Source organism: Silurus meridionalis, chromosome 14 (assembly GCF_014805685.1).
Source record: "Silurus meridionalis isolate SWU-2019-XX chromosome 14, ASM1480568v1, whole genome shotgun sequence".
NCBI classification, from domain to species: Eukaryota; Metazoa; Chordata; class Actinopteri; order Siluriformes; family Siluridae; genus Silurus; species Silurus meridionalis.
Window position 1 is genome coordinate 6,469,348 of NC_060897.1, and position 20,809 is coordinate 6,490,156.

The window sequence follows — 20,809 nt, forward strand, 5'->3', positions numbered from 1 at the left end:
TTGTGCTGCATGTTAATGTTCATGCTCTACATCACTGACTTCCTGACGGTGGGCACCATAGCGACAACCATTAGGACTGAACCGATCATCAGGAGCCATCAAAAGAATTTTATAACCAGTTACTTAATCAGCTTTAACTTAATTACATGATTAATAATTTGACTTTATTTCTGGCTGGACATTGATATGAATTTATGAAATGGCCCTGATCCAAACATCTGTCCCAATTTCTCATTTTTTCCTCATCCGGATTATATTAAAACATTCCATTTTGGTTAAATCTGCATTTCTCTGACCTCAAGGTCGATTTTAAGGCCCTGGTGGTAGACCTCGGTCTCAAAAGTGATGAGATGAAGTTCCTCAGTGACAATCAGAGAGGCCTGTGGGTCAGAGGACAAATTCATAAGCACTTGTTCTGTTGAGTTTTGGTTATTCACACACCCTGACGTAGCAACTTGGCTAACTATGCGTCACAGAGTAGCCACTTACATCGCTGTTGGTGCGGCCACCGTTGCCACACCTCTGTTCTCGCAGAGTCTGGGGGACAAAAAACAAAGACAAGTAATGAAACCTACAAGACCTTTTAAAAACATAAATTTTTTATTTAAAACCAATATCACAACAATAAAAACACACGTACGTTGTTAGCAACTGAACGTAACCAGCCCTAAATAAATTTTTATTCAAGCCAAGTTTCGCTAAACTTACACTTCCCCATAGCTAAAAAATAAAATGTGTTACGTCTGTGGTACAATCCGAGAGAGTCGCGTCAAAAGCAGGAAGCTGATAGGCTGTTGCATGTTGGACTCAATTGTAGTCGTAATACAGATAATTATATTTGGACAAGCGAAAGAAAGCACGCAAACACCACGGAAACTAACTAACAAAACATGCTAAAGTGCAGCAGGAGCATTTCAATAAGCGTTAGAGGCACAAACATCGGAAAATGAACACCCGTTTAAAATGATTTAAGATCTAGAACAGCGAATTTGCGGGGGTTTTTTTGTTTGTTTGTTTTTTTTAAATTACAGACTTTTTGTTTCCTTGGAAACCCTGAAACTGGATCACAATTGCAGGGTGCAGTGACCTTTTCGAAAATGTTTCCATGGTGCATTTAGGGTGCTCACCAAGTGCTTGAATTCAGCTGACAGGCTGCCATTATTGGACTCCTCCATGTTCATGACCTTGGTGTTCGTGCCCAGGATGTTGAATTTGCGTGAACTGGATATGAAAGAAAATGTATAAGTGAATATGAAGTACTGAGAAGAAATTATTTACAATTTATTGTATATGTGACAAGTAAAAAAACCTCTTTCTCTTTCAGGAATCTACAGAACTATAATGAATATTTAGATAAATATGGCTTATATATTTTTTTATATCAGAATAAACAAATAGAATAAAACTACTGACTCACCCTCGAATGGCTGCGATGTCTCCAGACTCCCTGAAGTAAAAATAATTGATGAGTAAATAAATCATCGGTTATTGTGCAATGTAATTTTCTCTCAGTTTCACTAGAAGCATTGTACTCACTTGTCAATGCAAACTTTGATTTTCAGCTGGTAATTCAGTTCAGGGAATTTCACCAACAACCTTAGAGAGAGGTGAAAGAAAATAACGATTCATTTCCTTTTTCCCAGCAAATGTTCTCCCTCTGAACAATCAGCGGGGTGTGTTTGGGATTCTAAAGGAATCTTACCGCACTTTGTTGGTGAACTGAACACCGGTCTTTATGACCAGAGGTCTGTCAGGGTGCATCGGCATGCATGGCTGTCTCTCGACCACAAACGCGCTGCAGTGACACAAACACACCACAAGGGGTCTCAAAAAGCTGACGAGATTAAAGCTGTGTTGCATAATAACGAAACTATTTATACCGGACTTCCTGATTATTATGAAGTATTTTCAGTGCGCGTATGTGTGTGTCACCTCTTCATGAGATTGCGGAAGAGATCGACGATCTTCTCCTCCAGGGCAGGGCGGTGCTGAACGATGGGGTCTCCTTTATATGAGACTTTCTGCTGGAGCTCCTCCAGTTTCTTTATCTGCTGCCTGATCTGTAGCTGAGACTCAGCCAGTGACGTAATCCTGAAAGAGACAAAATGCACAATAAAGAAAACACCACCGCCGCTGCGGTCAAACGAGATTTAAGATGCAGTTCAGGAACGGGCGAGTCATCAATAGGCCTGTGCAAATGGTCATGATATAAATCTCTAGCTCACACATAAAGGCTTCCACAAAGGCTTCAAATGAATTGGTTTAGTACTTTGTTCCAAATTCTGAAATCTGATTGGTCCAGAAGTGTTTCTGTGTAGATGAAGTCTCTATAAAAGCAGCTAGAGGTCATAGTTCTGGCTGTAAGGGGCATCATTTTACATTTAAATTGACTCCATTTGGCCTTGGTCACGAGCCCTGGAGTTTCGGTGTGGCTGGAATGGGAACTGACAACCTACAGATCCAAAACCAAATGCCTTAACCACTAAACTACCACCTTCCCAACGAGTTGTATATTACTGTATCTCTAGTGTCTGTTTTTACATCAACTGTATCTCCAACAGCTCAGTCACAGGCATCTCAATCTAACCAATTTTAATACGCAAATGCTACACAGTAATCCCTCGGTATATCCCGGATCGGACCTCGCGCATCAGCAATATCGCGGGTTCTCATATGGAACATGGTTCGGACTATTGCGGATATAACGTGTTGTTTAGCGGAACCTTTACTGTCGTGAATTTATACAGTATCTGTACTGTAGAGTAAAAAGAGCACCATAAACAGCGTCTGGTAACGAAACTAGGTGGCAGATAAGAGAGATCAAGAAGAGAGTGAACTTCTGGATGTGCTTCGCAGTGGCAAGAGTTGTGCTGCTTTTGGCTGCCATTACAGGCGAATGAGAGCAGGGAACTCTATGGTTTTAAGAAAGAACCAGAAATCAGGACTCAACCAGCTTCAAAAAAATGTTACAAAAGTACGAAATACAAATATTTTATATCATTTTTCTCTGGGCATCAGTGTGCGATTCCGGTTAATTTTAGGTTTATAAAGTAAAGTTTAGGTATATGGTACATTATAGGGGGCCCTGTCATGTTATCGTGTTTTTTTTTTCCAGATAGCCGAGGGATTACTTTATATGGATTATGGAAGTAATCAAGTGTCGATTCTTTATAACATTCAAAAGTAAAAGCGTAGCAAGCTATATTGAGGAAAGAGGAAGCTGCATTTCCCAGTTTCTTGGCAACCAATTTGAGTTTCTTGGCAACTGTTTTGAGGATTTTCCACAACATCTAAATGTAACCATAAGTGGATACAAAGTACCAACAGTGATTTATCCTTAAGGCTAAAAGAGGGGGGGGGAGACAAAAAGTCCCGAATTTCTTGTTCTGCTCGTAATTATGATTCCGATTTTTTTCTTTTCGGTTAGATGACCGATATTCATGCTAGGGCAGAGTTTGTAGTATATTTTCTCAGTGTGTACCATGTCTCTAGCCGGTCCAGGCAAATGTTGGGAGGTCCTCCGATGCAGGCGATCTGCTGTCTCCTCTTCCAATCAGCCAGCTCCTCATCAGTCAGATTCTTCTGCACAAAGTCCATGGCTTGCAGCAGCCCTGCCATATCGGTCACAATTTGCTGCAAGATCAAACAAAACAAAAACCAAAGACATCTGGAGATGAATCACAAAACCTAAGCGCATCTACAATGCAGTGCAACACAACGTCTGATAGTGAGTGCATCTCACCCTTCTGAGCTGATCCAGGGCACTCAGCATCTGCTCCAGCTGGGCCATCTTCTGTCTGGTAGCTGTAGCCTGGCTGTTCCCATTCAGGTCCTGAGACAGCTCTGAGTTCATAATTAAATTGGCATGAGCGTGTTTATAGCGCTTGAACAAAAGCGGATCATCGCATTAAACAATCTGCATGTGCGATGAGGAAAATCAACGCCTGAAGAACAAACCGTCTGATTCTTACCTCCGGCACTTTTCAGGGTCTTGTAGTTAAAATCAAAGTCGTCCTGTAGGTTCTCCAGCATCTTCATTTTCTGCTCCATATCCTGAAATACAATCGTGTAAAAACCTGATGCGCCAGAAAACGATACGATCCTGCAAAGCCACGTTTTAGAGGAACACGTTTCTCACTTGGGTTTTTCATATTAAATAAACAATCAAGAGCACCGAAAAACTTTTCCCACAAAAATGTAACAAGTTCCGCATATTTAATTGAAACTTTTTAATTGGTCTGTTTGTTTTCAGGCTTTTTCAACTGATTGTGTGTTTTATATCTGCAGTCTTAATTCCAATTTCAGGATTTCTGCTTTTTATTCAAAAAGTTTTCAAATAATTCTAGATTTGAAGTGTCTTCTTTTTTTATTTGATTATTAAGAGTAAACCACAACATTGATTTTTTCCCCTCAGAAACATCAACAATGAACACCTACAGTAATTATTTGAACACATGGTCTCACATCTGCAGAAGTTACTAGGGCCACGTTCACACTAATACACTTTCATTTGAAAACGCATCTTCTCTCTGTTTTCACCACACTGAGACGCCATTTTAGTCGAAGAAACTTAGATTTTTTTTATTGTTTCCACGACGTTTCTGTGACACTCAGCTAAGATGGTGCACGATGTTGCACAGAAATTCCGAGTTTTGTGAGCACATCCTTACTGTGGAAGGGAAGCGAGATTCTTAGCAGGATAATGTTCCATGAAGCGGTCCAGTATTTGCTTTGGCGCGTCTCCCAGTCTACGTTCTCGCAACTTTATACTCCTGTTACTTGCAACAACACGGCGTCTTAGGTTTTGCAGAACAGGGATGTAAGCGTTTTAGGGGTTTTTTTGGGGGGGAAACGTCGTTTTCAAATTTATCCGGATTAGTGTAGGCGTATCATAAGGTGACTTGCACATCCTAAACCTGGTTGCTAGGGAGAAGTCTCACAGTGACACACCTGAACTTTCTTCCTGATGTCCTGCAGTCTGTGCTCCAGCAGCTGCTGTTTCTCCGTCACCACTGTCCCGCTGTGCTGAGCAGCCTGGCCGTCCTGTGGAGGAGAAAATAAAGAAAAAAAAAAGAAAAAGAAAAACCCATGCTGCTTAGTGATGATCCACTCCTTTGGAAATAACATTTGAAACTGATTCAATAGCGCTTACGGAAAAAATGACTATCCGATGTATCAATGAATTGCGTGCGTCACATATTAACCGAATAAAATGCCTCAGCATTTTTTAATTATCAATTCATCCAAAACTGGCTAATATCAAGAGACATCATTGGTGTTGTGACGCAGCATGTCTCAAAACACCAGTTCCTCTGCTCGTCTAACCGAGGACAAAATTGAGAAACGCACAAGGAAGAATCAACTTGAACTATTTTCCTTTCCTGATTTGAACAGTGTACTAAAGGTCAAGTCAAGTTTATTTGTATAGCGCTTTTCACAACAGACATTGTCTCAAAGCAGCTTTACAGAAATCAACAGTCAAGGTAAATGGTGTGCATTTATCCCTGATGAGCAAGGCGACTGTGGCAAAGAAAAACTCCCTTAGATGTTATGAGGAAGACAAGGTCATAAAAGTTCTCTCTCTCTCTCTCTCTTTTGTTTTACCTAATTCCATTTGCAGGTGTCGCAACACCATTTTCACGAGTTTCGCACTTTCAAGCTCTCAGTGAATTTGTGCCTCAATCCCTTTATTTGACCTCCTTTTTATTGTTACAACAGTGGACCCGTTTCAAACAAGAGTTTTTCCACCATATATAACGAAACACAATAATGTGCATATAACTAGTGGTGGATGAAACACACAAAGCATGTACTTGAGTTAAAGTAGATACACAGTAGGTATAATATTAAAGTGCTCCCTTTAAACTTTCACTTGAGGAAAAAGTACAAAAGTATTTGCCTTTAGATGCACTTTAGCATCCAATGTACTATGATTTATTATGACTATAATGTTCCTAAAGCAAAGGAAAGACTCTTTGCTTAATCAACTCACTTTATGTGAAAAGACTCTGTTTGAGCAAATCGCTCTATTAATATAATGATATGAATGAGTTAAACACTGATATCTAATAAAATTATCATGAACCTAAAATGATCTTTTCAACTACTTCAATACAATTATGTAAATAAGGCCGCGGGTGTTGTGGAGAGTTCGAGTCATCATTTATTCCTCTCTAAATGTTCTGCTTGCTGTTAAACTGATGCTGAACTGTATGTTGGTGATCAGTAAATTCCACCAAGCGCCAATCAAAACAAGACCCTGATTGGTGGATTGGCGTTAGTGTTTGACCAGTTCAGCTTTTATCCGCTACAAGGTACAACTGATTCTTCAAAATGTAGTTGAGTAAAATATTTGACTTTGAAATGTAGTGAAGTTAAAGTCTCCACAAATGGAAATACTTTTAGTGCAGACACAAAAAAGCTACTCAAGTACATAAACGAAATAAATTTACTTCGTTACTGTCCACCACTGCTTATAATATTACTATTATGCAAATATATGTATATATATATATATATATATATATATATATATATATATATATATATATATATATACATACATACATACATACATACATACATACATATACATATATACACACACACACACACACACACACACACACACACACACACACACACATATATACACACATATATACACACATATATACACACATGATTTGTCAGTTACAAATACGAAATAGTAACAACTCACCATAATACAGGATCAGTGGGGGCTTTAATTTATTGGTGCATAAAGGAAAAAAAATAAAATACAAAAATAAAAAAAACGTGGAGCAAGTGCAGGAAATTGGTATTGGCGGAATTCATTAGTCAAAATATGCAAGAGGTAATAAAATGGAAATAAAATAAAAAGTAATTTTTTTATTCTTCTGTCTGACCAAATCCCAGTGGTTGGGGGATCTCTGTTATGTAACTCAGTTTTGTAGAGATTAAAGTCACACAAAATTACTGAATTTGTTGTAGGAAAAAAAGTTTTTTTTTTTCCCAACATTATTATATTGTGATTTAATCAGCAAACCGAAGTTCACTTATTGCTCGAATTGTGATTGATTGAAAATTAAAAATGAATTTGAGACGTGGCCTAGCGTTATGGGGTAGTATACTACTAATAATTTACAAATTACGTACATAATTTAGCAAAACAGAGCAATATACAATACCGCACTGTAGAAAACATTTGTACAGTTTTGTCGTATCGCTATCGTAAGTCAAAAAAAAATCGTGACTCGGGGATTGTGTACTGTGAAAAAGTTTGTATACCCTTGAAAAATGAAGCTGACAGAAAATCTGATTTGTGCCTGTGAAAAAGGGGTCTGTTCTTTCAGATATTTGCCGTGTGATCGTCCTGATGAGCTTTTTTGCTATTTTTTCCACCAAGAAACCATCAGGGTGTGCAAACTATCTTGTACATCCTGAATTTGTCTTCAGTATCAGATATACATGACAGACATAAGTAACTGAACAATAACTACTGAACACATTACATCGTTTCGCGACCCGATCGGAACGTAAGATTCTTACCGTGTATCAAAGTGTGTCGATCCGCGTGTGTGTGTGTGTGTGTGCGTGTGTGTGTGAGAGAGAAAGAGAGTATGTACTTGCTGAGCAGTCGTAGCGGTCTGCAGCAGTCTCTGCTCCTCCCACAGACAGCGCGCGACGATGCGAGCGATCTCCATGGGCTTCTCCAGGTACTTGCTCTGCAGGTGCTGTTTGATACGCCGCAGGTTGTGCTGGTACAGGACGTTGTTCTCCTGCAGGAAGCGGCTGTACTGTTGGTCGATCTCTCCCAGCAGGTTATGGAACACCAGCGTGGCGTGAGACTCCTTATTGGCCGCATACGCCCTGCCAAGGAAATGGGCATTTGAGTAAAAGACAGGAAAACTCTATTTAAGACATTTCCATCCGCCCCCTAATTAACTAATACACGGTTAACATCGGTGTGTCCAAGGTGCACAGCTGCCCGCTAACGATGCACATCTCTGCCCACAAACACGTCAATTTAAAAGAATGCAGGATCCATCATCAGACTTCCCCCGAGAAAACCTCGTAACGGGAGGACTTCACGCGCCGTATCGAAGTTCACTTCGCATTAACGCTTTCCCAGATTGTGCTTCTGCAACGCACCTTGTTTAGCAGAAATGAATCGTTCTTCAGAAATAGCTTTTCGGTGTTCGTTAGACCCCACAGAAAACCTCAGCCCCAGGCGCCGACACGTCATCCGCCCAGCAGACGTGTGAAAACTTACGTGTGAAACCACCGCTCTGCTCGTGTCCGGTTACATTCATCCTTTAACGATCATAGAAACGTACTTGTTCTGTAGAAGAGTGGTATCCTAACTAGGGGATGCAAAGAGGCGGAACACTTCCCGAGAAATTTCCCGGAAACTTTCTATAGGAACTTCACCTGAAGAATTTGGGAAATATTCCAAGTGTGAAACTTACCAGGAATTTATGGGAATAAATAAGTTTATATAAATTGTTTTGTTTGGTCATAAGCTGACTTGCATGCAAACTAATAACATTTTGATTTTATTGTACAATATCTTACACACAGCACAAGGAAGTTTTAAACAAATGTATGTAATACTTATGAGATTTACGTGAATACTCACAAAGATGGAAATTTGTGACGTTATTTTGTGCACAAGATTCAAGAAACGTTCAGTGTTTTGTTACTGAGGAATGCGCAGGGTGCAGTAAGTGTGCTGTGTGCATGTGAATGATGAATGTGCAGGGTGGAAATTTAACTGTAATCGCATTGAATCTACAGTTTACTTACCTGTTAATGTGCAATTTTTTATAAATTCCCAGTTTATTCCCATTAATTCCCATGGAAAAGTTGCCAGTCTTGAAAAATTCCCGGAATTGTGCTAATTTAATCCTAACTGTAAGTCAGTTTCTCAATACACATAATGCTACGATTTCCAAACTGGGCGATATGATATCTGTAATCCTGATCATTTAGGTCATAATACACTTCTAAACGATATCACGGGTATTGCACACATTTAATGATACAAGATACTTTGGTCCACACCTATTCTGGATCACTTCCTACCTGCGTTTTATAGGGACCTGAGATACATAACATTGAATGCCTGAATGCCTAATGTACTATTATGCAATCTAATCACCAGGGTTGTTTTTTCCCTCCCGGGCACTGTTCCGCGTACGTGTGACGGGCGGTACGAATTTAGCTGCGTGGCAACATTTGAAGAACGAGGAAGTAAATTCTGGCACAATGATTTCAAAAAGTATTCACGTAAATCACAAATATAACACATTTACGTTTAACACTTCCTTGTGCTGTGTAAAAGATCATGTGCAAAAAAAAAATTACAAATGATACTAATATACTAATATAATGTTTCAATTTATGATTGCATATGGCACAGTTTATAGAAACTTCCGAAAATTTCGAATTATGTATTTCTAATTACAATTACAATTTCTAATTGTGTATTGAATTGGACGAGGGCGTTCAGGCAGTCGGTTACGCACCAGTCCTGACTCTCTATCCAGGGGGCGAGAAACTGACGGAGCTCCATGGGGAAGCTGTCGCTGTACAGGTGGTACAGCTGCTCCAGGTAGCGCGTCTCCAACTGCTGCAACTGGTTCCACTGGGCCATGCTGACCTGTAGGAAAGAGAACATAAGGAGACAGAAAGCAGTGAGATGGACGAGAGGAAACCATCAAAATAGTAGCAATTAACTAGAGTAAAGTTAAGTCATAGAAGAATTCTGAAAAGTGAATTGAGGTAAATGGGGGGATGTCACCATTCAGCTATCGTTTAAGGATGATGATCCAAACCCCCAGAAATAAACCGTGTTAAACTGATGTGAACAGGACTGAGCTTTAACTCAATTTAAATGTATTCAGCTGCACTGAATCAAATGCGATTCAAGTGAACTAAGCTGAAGAACTAAAACAAACTGAAAGGAGTTCAAATGAATAGAACTGAATCAAGCTATTGTTAAAGGGAAAAGGGAAGTGGTGGCTCAGTGGCTAAGATGTTGAATTAGTACTATTGAGCTACCTCGACTGGGCCCTTGAGCAAGGCCCCTAACCCTCAACTGCTTCCCATTAATTGCACTGAATTATATGAATGTAAACTACACTAAACTGAATTAAAGTTAAGTGAACTAAATAAACTTTATTTCAAAGCCCAAGGGTGTGCAACATATCCAGGGTAATCATCAAGCCAATAACATGGAGAAGATCTGAAATTGCACTGTGATGTGAAGCAGGACGACCAAATTCTACTTCTACTCGTGTCGATCACAAGAAATCACATTTTTGGCAACTTTCGCATGTGAGCCGAGGGTCCGCTTAAAGCGGTGCGTTTTTTTTTCTTCATGCTCATTATTAAGGGAAATTGATTAGTCAGCTCGTTCTAGCACGCTGCCGTTTGTGGCATGATGCTGAACCCTCGCCGGCAGTGCTGAGAGGAAACGATGACAGCCTGCGCAGAAAGAGAACTATATCCACACCACTCGAGCGCCACCAGAGCACCAATCTATCAGACAGCAGCGATGGCATCCGCTCTCAGAGGAAAACCTCGAAACCCAAAGGCAGAGAGAGTCTGCCTCATCCTGTGCTCATCAACACACACACATCCTGTTCAGCGCTCGCAGGTTTGCTCATCCTCCCACACAAAAACACGCTCACAAATCAGAACGCACTAGCACGTATTTTCTGCAATGCCGAACCACTCTGGGGCTCTGAGAGCACTTTCGCTAGGCCCTCTGAGAGCCTGGTTCTCTAGCACATGCTGTAGAAATGCTTTAAGCTCTTTTTTGGCATCTCGGTCCTAGATCCAGATTAAGGAACTCATGGAGCAATGGTCTGCCGGGAACCCTGTGTCGTGTTACAAGAAGGAGGTTAAGTATGATCACTATCAGATGTGGCCTTATTTAGGTCTGCTTCTCTTTAATGACAGGAAGAAAAAAAAAAAAAAAAAACTTTTGCAGGTTTTCTGATATAAACAACTTCGATGAATCATCTTTATTTTTGACCTTTGGTCGTCGGTTGATATTACGACCAAAAGCAAAGGCTGAAACACAAGCAGGAAGATAATGTTCTTTCTTCAGGAGAACAACGGAGGGGGATTGTAATGAACCTTAAACCCTTGTTGGATTGCTCAGAGACTCGGTTTCAGACGAGACCCGGATTCGCGTTTCAGAAAGTCAGTTATGTAACTCGATGTAGGTGAAAGGGAGAGACAGAAATCAATCGGGCCGTGACATGAAAGTGCTTTTTCTGCTGACCTCGTGGGAGTAGGGTAAACTAGAGCAAAGCAGAGAGACAGGGTGGATGGAGAAAACACTCCCGAGGAGCAATTTGAGTGCCAGTTGAGTGGCAGTTTGGGTTGGGAACAGTATTAGCAGATTCAGCTGCCACGGCTATGATCGTTAAGCAACCGCAAAACCAAAGCACAGAGGTGGTGAGAACAGATGACTGCACTGCTGCACTACTGAAATCACTCGGCTGTACAAGTTTTGCCTGACGTTTATTTAAAACCTTAACTCTCGGCCTCAAATGGCTCAGTTCAGATCAAGATCAATAAATAATCAATAATAAATCAATCAATAATATACACACACACACACGGTGATGAAACGATTCTTTGAGTAACTTGATTAATGCAAATACAAATTATTTGCCCGTTTAATCCATTTAACTACACACGGAGCACTGTGTCCCCCCCCACGGACTATTATTGCTGACGCACCACCCACTTAACTCAGGAACGCTCTGGACAGGAAACACAGAAGACGCTGCAGAATGAAAAATGGAGGAACATGGAGAATATCATTTGGCGATTAAATGCATTAAATGGGTTTAGTTTCGGTTATTCTTCTATGCAATTTCATCGGTAGAATATATATATACACATCTATCCATCTATCCATCCATCCATATTCCCCTAAATTCCCCCCTACACACACACCCTCACTGGGCTGACCTCTGGCATGCTTTCGTTTCTGTCACAGACACCTGACTTGGTATCACAACCTATGTGACCTCACCGCTTTGTCTCTCACCTCCTACTCTGTAGACACAATTGGATCTTGATGCCCCACTTCTAACCCTCCCACACACACACTTGTTCCCCTTCTTTAGTCCATAATGGTAGTCAGCAATTAAAACCCATTTATTACACTGGGGTTTCTTCATTGCACCATTTCCAACGTGGATTTTCTCAAATTGGCAGTTTCTGAAAATGACCGTTTACAGCTGCTTCAACAAAGTGATAAGAAGAATCTTGTTTCACAAAAACTCCCATAACACTGTATCTGTAAATTAAACAAAAGGTGTCTGGAACAATTGGAATAAAACCCTGTTACTGCGGAAAAATCTTTCATATGAATCTTCATGATTCATATATGAATTAATATTAACAGATCCCCATCATTATTAGATATTTTTTAATCAGTATTTGTACAAATCAAATAGTCGGCAAAAACAACAACAACAACAACAACAACAAGGATCATCTTTCATGTTTTAAAAACTATGAATATTAATGGTTGGCTTGGAAGATTCAACAAGGAACTGACGAAACAAAATAGAAACCTTCCACATCAGCGCACACGGAGTTTATTTAGTTTCGGCAAGAAGCAAAAGCGACGCATCGGCGCAACCGTCGTAAAAATTACAGCTGATAGCCAGGACTTATGGTTTCATGAAGTTTCATAAGAGCACAAGAACCTACAAGAAGGTCGGCTCTCGTATCTCTAAAGTGGTTGGCTCTTTAAATACTTTAGCCTGAGCCTTCTTTACTTCCCGTTCAAACTCTATTAAGGTTATGGTGTTTGGAGGAGGTGAGAAAGGAACCTCCGTTCCACTGCACTGAATGTATGTTAACGGTGCATACAAAATGGCTAACAGGTTTTTCTGCTCCATCACTCACTCATTTGCATATTTGGCAAAGCGTCACACTGATTTGAAAAAATGGCAATAGGTGAAGCATGGATGCTATTTCTGCATCAGTATCTCCATGGCTAAAACTAAATGATGAAAAGCTACATACAAGATGTTTTTTACACGTGATCGGAATTTTCATACCGTTTCATTTGACGTACGAACTTTACTGAAACGATTTTAACTTATAAATTTGCCTCCATTTTAGTTTTCATTGGTTTTCGCAAACCTTGTTTTACTCCTAGTACGAGGTGGTATCAAAAAGTATGAGTAATTTCGTAACACGCCAACAGATGGCAGCACAAGGCTGCATGCACAGTCATAGGGAGCGCCGACCTTCATAAGTCAGTGTGTCGAAAGACATCGTCCTGTGAACATCGGGAGCTGTGGTGATGTTCTGACAACTTGTGCACGTGCGATTCCCGCCAGGAATAACACGATCTCACGTCCGCACCCACCCCCTCGCCAGATTCGGCTCTCGCGGACTTCTCCCTCTTCCCAAAAACGAAGAGATCCAGCTCAACAAATGACACCGTTGCGGAGATTCGGCGCGAATCGTCGGAAAAAAGATTTCCAGAACACGTTCCAGAAGTGGCAGGAACGCCGGGAGCGCTGTCTTGCTGTGCAAGGGGACTTTTTTTTTTAATGTGATGGTGTGTATACGTAGATAAATAAAGTACTTTCTTGTAAAAAGAGAGCCAGTCTCGAAACCTTTTGATATAAACTAAAGTCTGCAAAGTTCATGCTGTAATTATTGCAGCCGCAGAAGTTCGGGAAAGTCTGTACGCCTGTTTGCGCCATTAAAAAAAAAATCTCCATTATAACAGCAGTTGCTTTGTGAAGAATAAAATCACAACAATCAGTAAAGTTGACCGTTCTACAATAAAACCATGTCCCAAACTCTTCAGTCCACTACAGCAATTCCAAGAACCACATTTTGCATTCATTTATAGTTACATATAACATTGTAGAACGCCCTTGAGACGAGTTCTCATCATCACTAGCATTAACACCTTGACACTGACTAATCAAGAGTCATCCCAGCTGTTCTGTAATAATAACTGCTGTACAAAGACACGCAAACTCTCGTATTAAGTCATTATGATGCCCTACCTATAACCAATAAATACTAAACAGCACACTCTCTCTCTCTCTCTCTCTCTGATATAACTGAGTAATTCTCACACCTTTCTTTCATCACTGTTGTTTCTGTACAATCCCCAATGAGCAAGAAAGGATTTTCATATGAAAACGCAAAAAAAAAAAACCACACTGACGCCTTAACCATAACTTTTGCTGTTTTACGCAGGAATTCTTGTGAATTTGCAACTGTAGGAGGCATTATATAACATTCACACCTGTTTTTTTTGTGTTATTAGTGAGAAGTCACAGCAGGGTTTATATAAGAGGTGTGGCAGCATTTCTCTCATTGTGACAGAGATTGAGGTTACATGAAACTCGAGCACAGAGTGGATAAACACTCTGGAGTGGATTTTTTACTTTTCATTAAAAATAAATAAATAAATAAAAAAAAAATATAATGCATGTTTTTTACATTTTACAAGAATTCATCTGATGAATTCCTTGATTATAGTCATATCTATATCACCTGTATATACACTGTGTATAACCTTTGTACAGTGTACATATTCTGTATTGTACATTTTTATATCCCACGCTCTCTACAGATATTGGACCTTAGACATCCTGCACTAATACAACTTCTTACAAAAGTTGTGTGTGTGTGTGTGTGTGTGTGTGTGTGTGTGTGTGTGTATATATATATATATATATATATATATATATATATATATATATATATATATATATATATATATATATATATATCTCAGTGTATTAAACAGCTTCTGCACACTTTACACTGTAAGAGCCTTTATATTTATTTGATGTACATTTATCCACTTATATATTAGATGCTGTACATATAAGTGCATATTTATCTGCACACTTGCCATTATTACCCATCTAGATATCTGGTAGATACCCATCTATCCATCCATCCATCCATCTCCCTGCACATGCCTGCCTGCCTGTCTTTCTTTTCCTTCCTTCCTTCCTGTATCCATCCATCCATCAATCTCCCGGTGTCTGCCAGCCCATCCATCCATCCATCCATCCATCCATCCATCCATTTCCCTGTGTCCATCCATCCATCTCCCTGTGTCCATCAATCCATCCATCCATCCATCCATCCATCCATTTCCCTGTGTCCATCCATCCATCCATCTCCCTGTGTCCATTCATCCATCCATCCATCCATCTCCGTGTCCATCCATCTATCCATCTCCATGTCCATCCATCTATCCATCCATCCATCCATCCATCCATCCATCCGTGTCCATTCATCCATCCATCAATCCATCCGTGTCCATCCATCCATCCGTCCATCTCCCTGTGTCCATCCATCCATCCATCCATCTCCGTGTCCATTCATCCATCCATCAATCTATCTGTGTCCATCCATCTATCCATCCATCTCCTGTGTCCATCCATCTATCCATCCATCTCCTGTGTCCATCCATCCATCCATCTCCCTGTGTCCATCCATCGACCCATCCATCTCCCTGTGTCCATCCATCCACCCATCTCCTGTGTCCATCCATCCATCCATCTCCCTGTCCATCCATCCATCCATCCATCTCCCTGTGTCCATCCATCCATCCATCCATCCATCCATCCATCTCCTTGTGTCCATCCATCCATCCATCTCCTGTTTCCATCCATTCATCCATCTATCAATCCATCTGTGTCCATCCATCTATCCATCCATCTCCCTGTGTCCATCCATCCATCCATCCATCCATCCATCCATCCATTCCGTGTCCATGCATCCATCCCCGTGTTCCTCCATCCATCCATCCATCCATCCCCCTGTGTCCGTCCGTCCATCCATCCATCCATCCATTTCCCTGTGTCCATCCATCCATCTCAGTGTCAATCCATCCATCCATCTCCATGTCAATCCATCCATTCATCCATCTCCGTGTCCATCCATCCATCTATCCACCTCCTTGTGTCTAGTAAAAATTTTGCGATATTCTCATCTATTGTAAATGATTCAGGAAACCTTCAGACCCTCATCCAGGAGAGAAATGTCCCAGAGGTTCTGAGGATAAAGCTGATCATTCAGAACTTTATTCTTTTCAAGCAGATGAAGAGTGTAAAATTCAATTTCAATCAGTTGCCACAAAGTGAATTTTTCAGTGAAACTCTAGAGACCCAAACCTGCTCCCTGTACACCCAGAGCCCTGATCTCACCAGAACACTGACTGAACCCAAGCCCTGCTCGCCTACCACCAGCTCCTGATCTCACTAATCTGCACAGCCACTCAAAACACGGTGTAGCCTACCCGGAAGAATGGCACTTCTTATAGTTACAAAGGCCAAATACGCAGAATGAGTGTTACTCTCAGGTGCCTCATGCGAGGAAATCATCCGTTTTATTATTCGATCTACGGTTACAAAATACCTAGGAAGACGTCTGGAAAAAGCTTGTGAACCTTTGAAAAAAATTCCAAAGTCTTTGCAGAAAAGTTACCTGCAATCGGAATCGGATGCTTCTCGGGGTTTGTTCAGCAGGAATGAAGTGTTCATTAGTGAGCCACAGATGTGAGGTCTGCTGGCGAGGCTGTGCACAACCGCACAGACGTGTTAAGTACACGATGTTCTTTCGTTCTAGCTCTCATGAACTCGTGAGCTTGTTTAAAAACCACCGTGAAATGACTGGCAAGTTTCATCTTCTCGTTCAGCGAGGTTGAGATCAAAGCTGCCGCCTGGTCCTGATCCTCGTGCGATATTATGTAAGAAAAGCTGTATGGGTGTGTTGCCGTGTCACACGAATACCTGCTAGTCAGTGATTCAGTGCCTTTCTATTTTTTACCAATTACCAATTTCTAATTATTTCTTATAAAGCAATTACATGTAGGCAACATCATCATGAAGACTAAAACAAATCTCATAAAACACAAACACTATTTTCCCTACAAGAGTTTCCTTAAAGTGTCTAATACGTCGCTCTGAACTGTGCAATTGGATTACAAGCTAATGATTAAAATCTGCTTGATGTGGGCGGAGTCGGATGACGATAAGACCACACCCCTTGAGGTTATTGATGATAGCTAATTAGGAGTGCACGGAGCAATATAATCCGCTCCACCCTTCCCACTCCACCGCGTAAAGCATAATCAAGCAACCAGTTATTCCCTTTTTCATTTGTCACCTGACCTTTTTGTGAAATTTCCATTTATAAGCGAATCCAGTTGTACGACTATAATTACAGTTTTGTCAGTGTCGTTGTCCAGGAGTGTTCTTTTTCCCCCTAAGTGCTTCCTCGTTCTTCTCTTTCCAGGCGAGCGTGAAATGCATATCATGTTAAAAGATATTTTAATTTGTTGTTTCTGTGACCAAAGAGGAAGAGAACCATGAATATAGGCAGAGATTACGGAGCATTACGGAGATTTGATCAAAAGTCTTAAATAAACTTGTTTGTTACTAATCTGTTCCTGTGGGTCATGTTACAGTTCTGCCATCTCGCTCGTCTGCAACACACTCGATTGTTACTTTTTGTCTAATCTATAATCTCTGAAGTGTCGAGTTCGTGTTGGCGGGTTACAAAACCAGAACGGCAAAAGCACTCGCACCTTTGAAGTCCACTTCCCATTTGTGAGAAAACTGGTTTGGTTTCTTGAATAAAAACACTTTCTAATTTGAGACATCCTCATTGTTACAAGAAGCAGCTTCAAAAACTATTGTGAGTGGAGAATGATCATGAATCAAGCCTGGTCATTTGCCTCTTCCTCTTATTTTACCTCTATCTATCTATCTATCTATCTATCTATCTATCTATCTATCTATCTATCTATCTATCTATCTATCCCACTTTTAGATCTCCACAAAAAGTCAGCAAGTCGCTGTCCAATGTTACAGGACATTACTGGGATGCAGCGTCCTGTTCTCAGTGCAATAATAATAAATCAGTTACATGTGCAATATCTTTTATAACTATTAATTGTAGTGTGACTTTTCCGCCATCTGTTTTTCACTGCTGCTACAACGTCCATTTCATGCTGCGACACATTTCGTTTCACTTCATATATACCACCTTAATATGTACATTTATTTCTATTTTCTCATTTTTATTGTAATCTTTTGAACTTGCAATCTGCCTACATGGATTAATTTTCACATCGCCTTTAAAAGCTGTCCTGTAAGATGCACATGCCGCATTTAATGCACCAAGTAAGCGTGTTATGCCTCGCCGTTTTCCTAAAGTTTCCAGGCTTTGGGATTCTCACTGTAACCTACAGACACATGTAGGCTTCAAATAAATGTCAGGTACAACTTAAAGTCTGAATTACGAATGATAAATACAATACAACACATAAAACACAAGCCTAGGCGCTATGATCAGTGCTGCTATGATAAGCCCTGGGGTTAACATCACTCACACATGTTTATTTTAACATAAGCTGGAACTCTAGATCACCGAAAATGATGACTGGATACGGCAAAACACTACTGATGAACACAACACACACTCCCACCAACTTTGTAGCACGTGAGAGCATCATGATGACGACAAACTTAAAAAATCCCCCTCTCTCTCACTCTACTCTACCAGATTAAGCTACTGTACTGCATGACTGTAAATCAGTCAATCAACCAATCAATTCATCCCTAAAGCGACCAAAACCGGAAACCGAACACGTGAACGCGAGAAGACCCGGTGCCATGAAGACAAGAGCGCGTGCGCGCGCGTGCGTAACAGACAGAGGATTCCCTCGGTCCGAATCCTGGAAGGATGACGTAATGTAGGAGGTACATATGTGTGTGTGTGTGTGTATGTGTGTGTGTGTGTGTGTGTGTGTGTGTGTGTGTGTGTGTGTGTGTGTGTGTGTGTGTGTTTAACGAGGGACTACCCCCCCTGGTGAACGCAGACGAAAAAGCACGCGCTTCTGCTGTCCTTCCAGCACATGTCAGGAAATATTTATAAAGATGTGCATTATTGATGAAGCAATTAAGACATGTGCTATTGGGGTTCTTTTTATATATATTTTGGTACAAAGAAATGCGTGATTAAGTTGTTGTTGTTTTTGTTTTATCAGAAAAACAACAACAAACAAAACTATAAATAGAATATTGGGATTTTGGTATGATGTCAATAAAAAAGTGTGAAAAAAAAAAATTATATTCTCTCTCTCGTTTTATATACACACACACACACACACACACACACACACACACACACACCCCTACTGTATAGATATGTACATCATAAATGTACTGCATGATACTGGAGCCATAATACAAAACGACAAACATAATAGTAAATAAACAAACAGGAAAAGAAACATGCCTGGGTGTTTACAAAGCGTTTCAGATCGCAAACCATTTGATAAATGTTATATTTAGATATAAAACATAGTATATTTAATCACTGTTACACTGCCATCAGTCCAACTTTTACCCTGTAAATACACACGACTTGAATTCAATTCAACGTAGCTCGATTTTAAAGACACTTTATAAGGTGTAAACACGCCAATTATTCTGTGTATGTGTACATTTTATAGATAATAAAAGTGAGAAGTGTGAGAAGAAGGCTGAGTGAACAGAGGTGGTTTCTCGGTTGTCGCTACTTACCCTCTATGGATGTGGCGTGAAGGGAAAAAAATGTGAAAGGGGGCGAAAAAAAAACCCGGTTAAAGTACGGCGACTCCTCCGCGGACTCCTTCTGTTGGAAAAATCTCGTGTAAACTTGCTCTTTTGTATATTGTGTGCGTGTAAGTGTGTAAATTAAAGACGGACGGACGGACAGAGCGAACTAAACGACACCAGACTTCTCCTAACTTTACAGCAGCAGCACCAGCAGTAGCACTGTAGTCTGCAGCGTGCTGTCTGTAAGGGGCAGGGCCGTCCGAACTCCCTCGATGATTGACAGGTCTTTGAGCAATCACCGTGCGAGAGCTGAAATCTGTCCAATCAAAATCGCTGAAATGTTTCAAGAGGCAGGATTTCAAACCAGCACGGTTGTAAGCGCCTGTGTTTATGGCCCTGAGTCGCGTGGCTGTTCCGAACGTGTCTCCTCCCGCCTCAGGGTTGTGCAATTGAATAGGTTGAGCGGAGGGTGCGCGGGGAAGTTCCCGGAACAGCCCAGCTGGAAGTCATCTGAATTACTGGCAGTGTTTGCGTCATCACAGGTTCAGCTCAGTGAATGTGAGAGATTTGGACAGGTTCGCGTTAGGATGCAGTTTATTCTTTATGGAGAGACGTTTTAATGGCGCAAGGACACAGTGTAGATGGTTACGTAATAAAATAAAACGAAGTTGAATGTCTTGTTGCTGTCGTGTGCAGTGTGAGTGCATGGAGAACATCCTCTTTTTGACTAAACGCCCACACAATGAACACGTTCTCATGAGGACCTAATTATTGACATACTTATTGTTTAAATACATACATATATACACACACACAATATTGCCAAAAGTATTGGGTCACCTGGTCATAAGTATGTGATTTTTGAGCATTGCATTCCACATTTAGTCTCAATTTGCTCTTATATTTTCCTAGACTCTTCTGGGAAGATGTTTTACTAGATTTTAGAGTGCCCTTATGGATGTGTTCATCAGTCACAAGGCAGGTGCTGATGTTCTTAAAGTGAGGAGACCTGGGGTCTGTTCCAATTCATTCCAAAAGTGTTCAGTAGGGATGAGATCAAAGCTCTATAGCAGGACACTCAAGATCTTTCTCTTCAAAGCATGTAAACCATATCTTCAAGGAGCTCACTTTGTGCACAGGGGCATTGCCATGCTGGAACAGGTTTGGGTTTCCAAGTT

The 20,809-nt window shown here is 40.7% G+C and overlaps 1 protein-coding gene across 1 annotated transcript in view; it reads right to left on the reverse strand.

Moving 5' to 3' along the window:
- stat3 (signal transducer and activator of transcription 3 (acute-phase response factor)) overlaps positions 1-19,863 on the reverse strand; it is a 31,967-nt gene extending 12,104 nt beyond the window's left edge. Inside the window, 14 exon segments of the mRNA XM_046866037.1 lie at positions 297-380; positions 490-537; positions 1,128-1,221; positions 1,418-1,447; positions 1,537-1,596; positions 1,703-1,795; positions 1,933-2,091; positions 3,482-3,633; positions 3,743-3,843; positions 3,972-4,053; positions 4,951-5,043; positions 7,629-7,872; positions 9,531-9,664; positions 19,617-19,863. Coding sequence (XP_046721993.1) covers positions 297-380; positions 490-537; positions 1,128-1,221; positions 1,418-1,447; positions 1,537-1,596; positions 1,703-1,795; positions 1,933-2,091; positions 3,482-3,633; positions 3,743-3,843; positions 3,972-4,053; positions 4,951-5,043; positions 7,629-7,872; positions 9,531-9,658 — 1,368 coding nt within the window. The 5' untranslated portion in view covers positions 9,659-9,664; positions 19,617-19,863.
- Between the last annotated feature and the right edge of the window lie 946 nt (positions 19,864-20,809).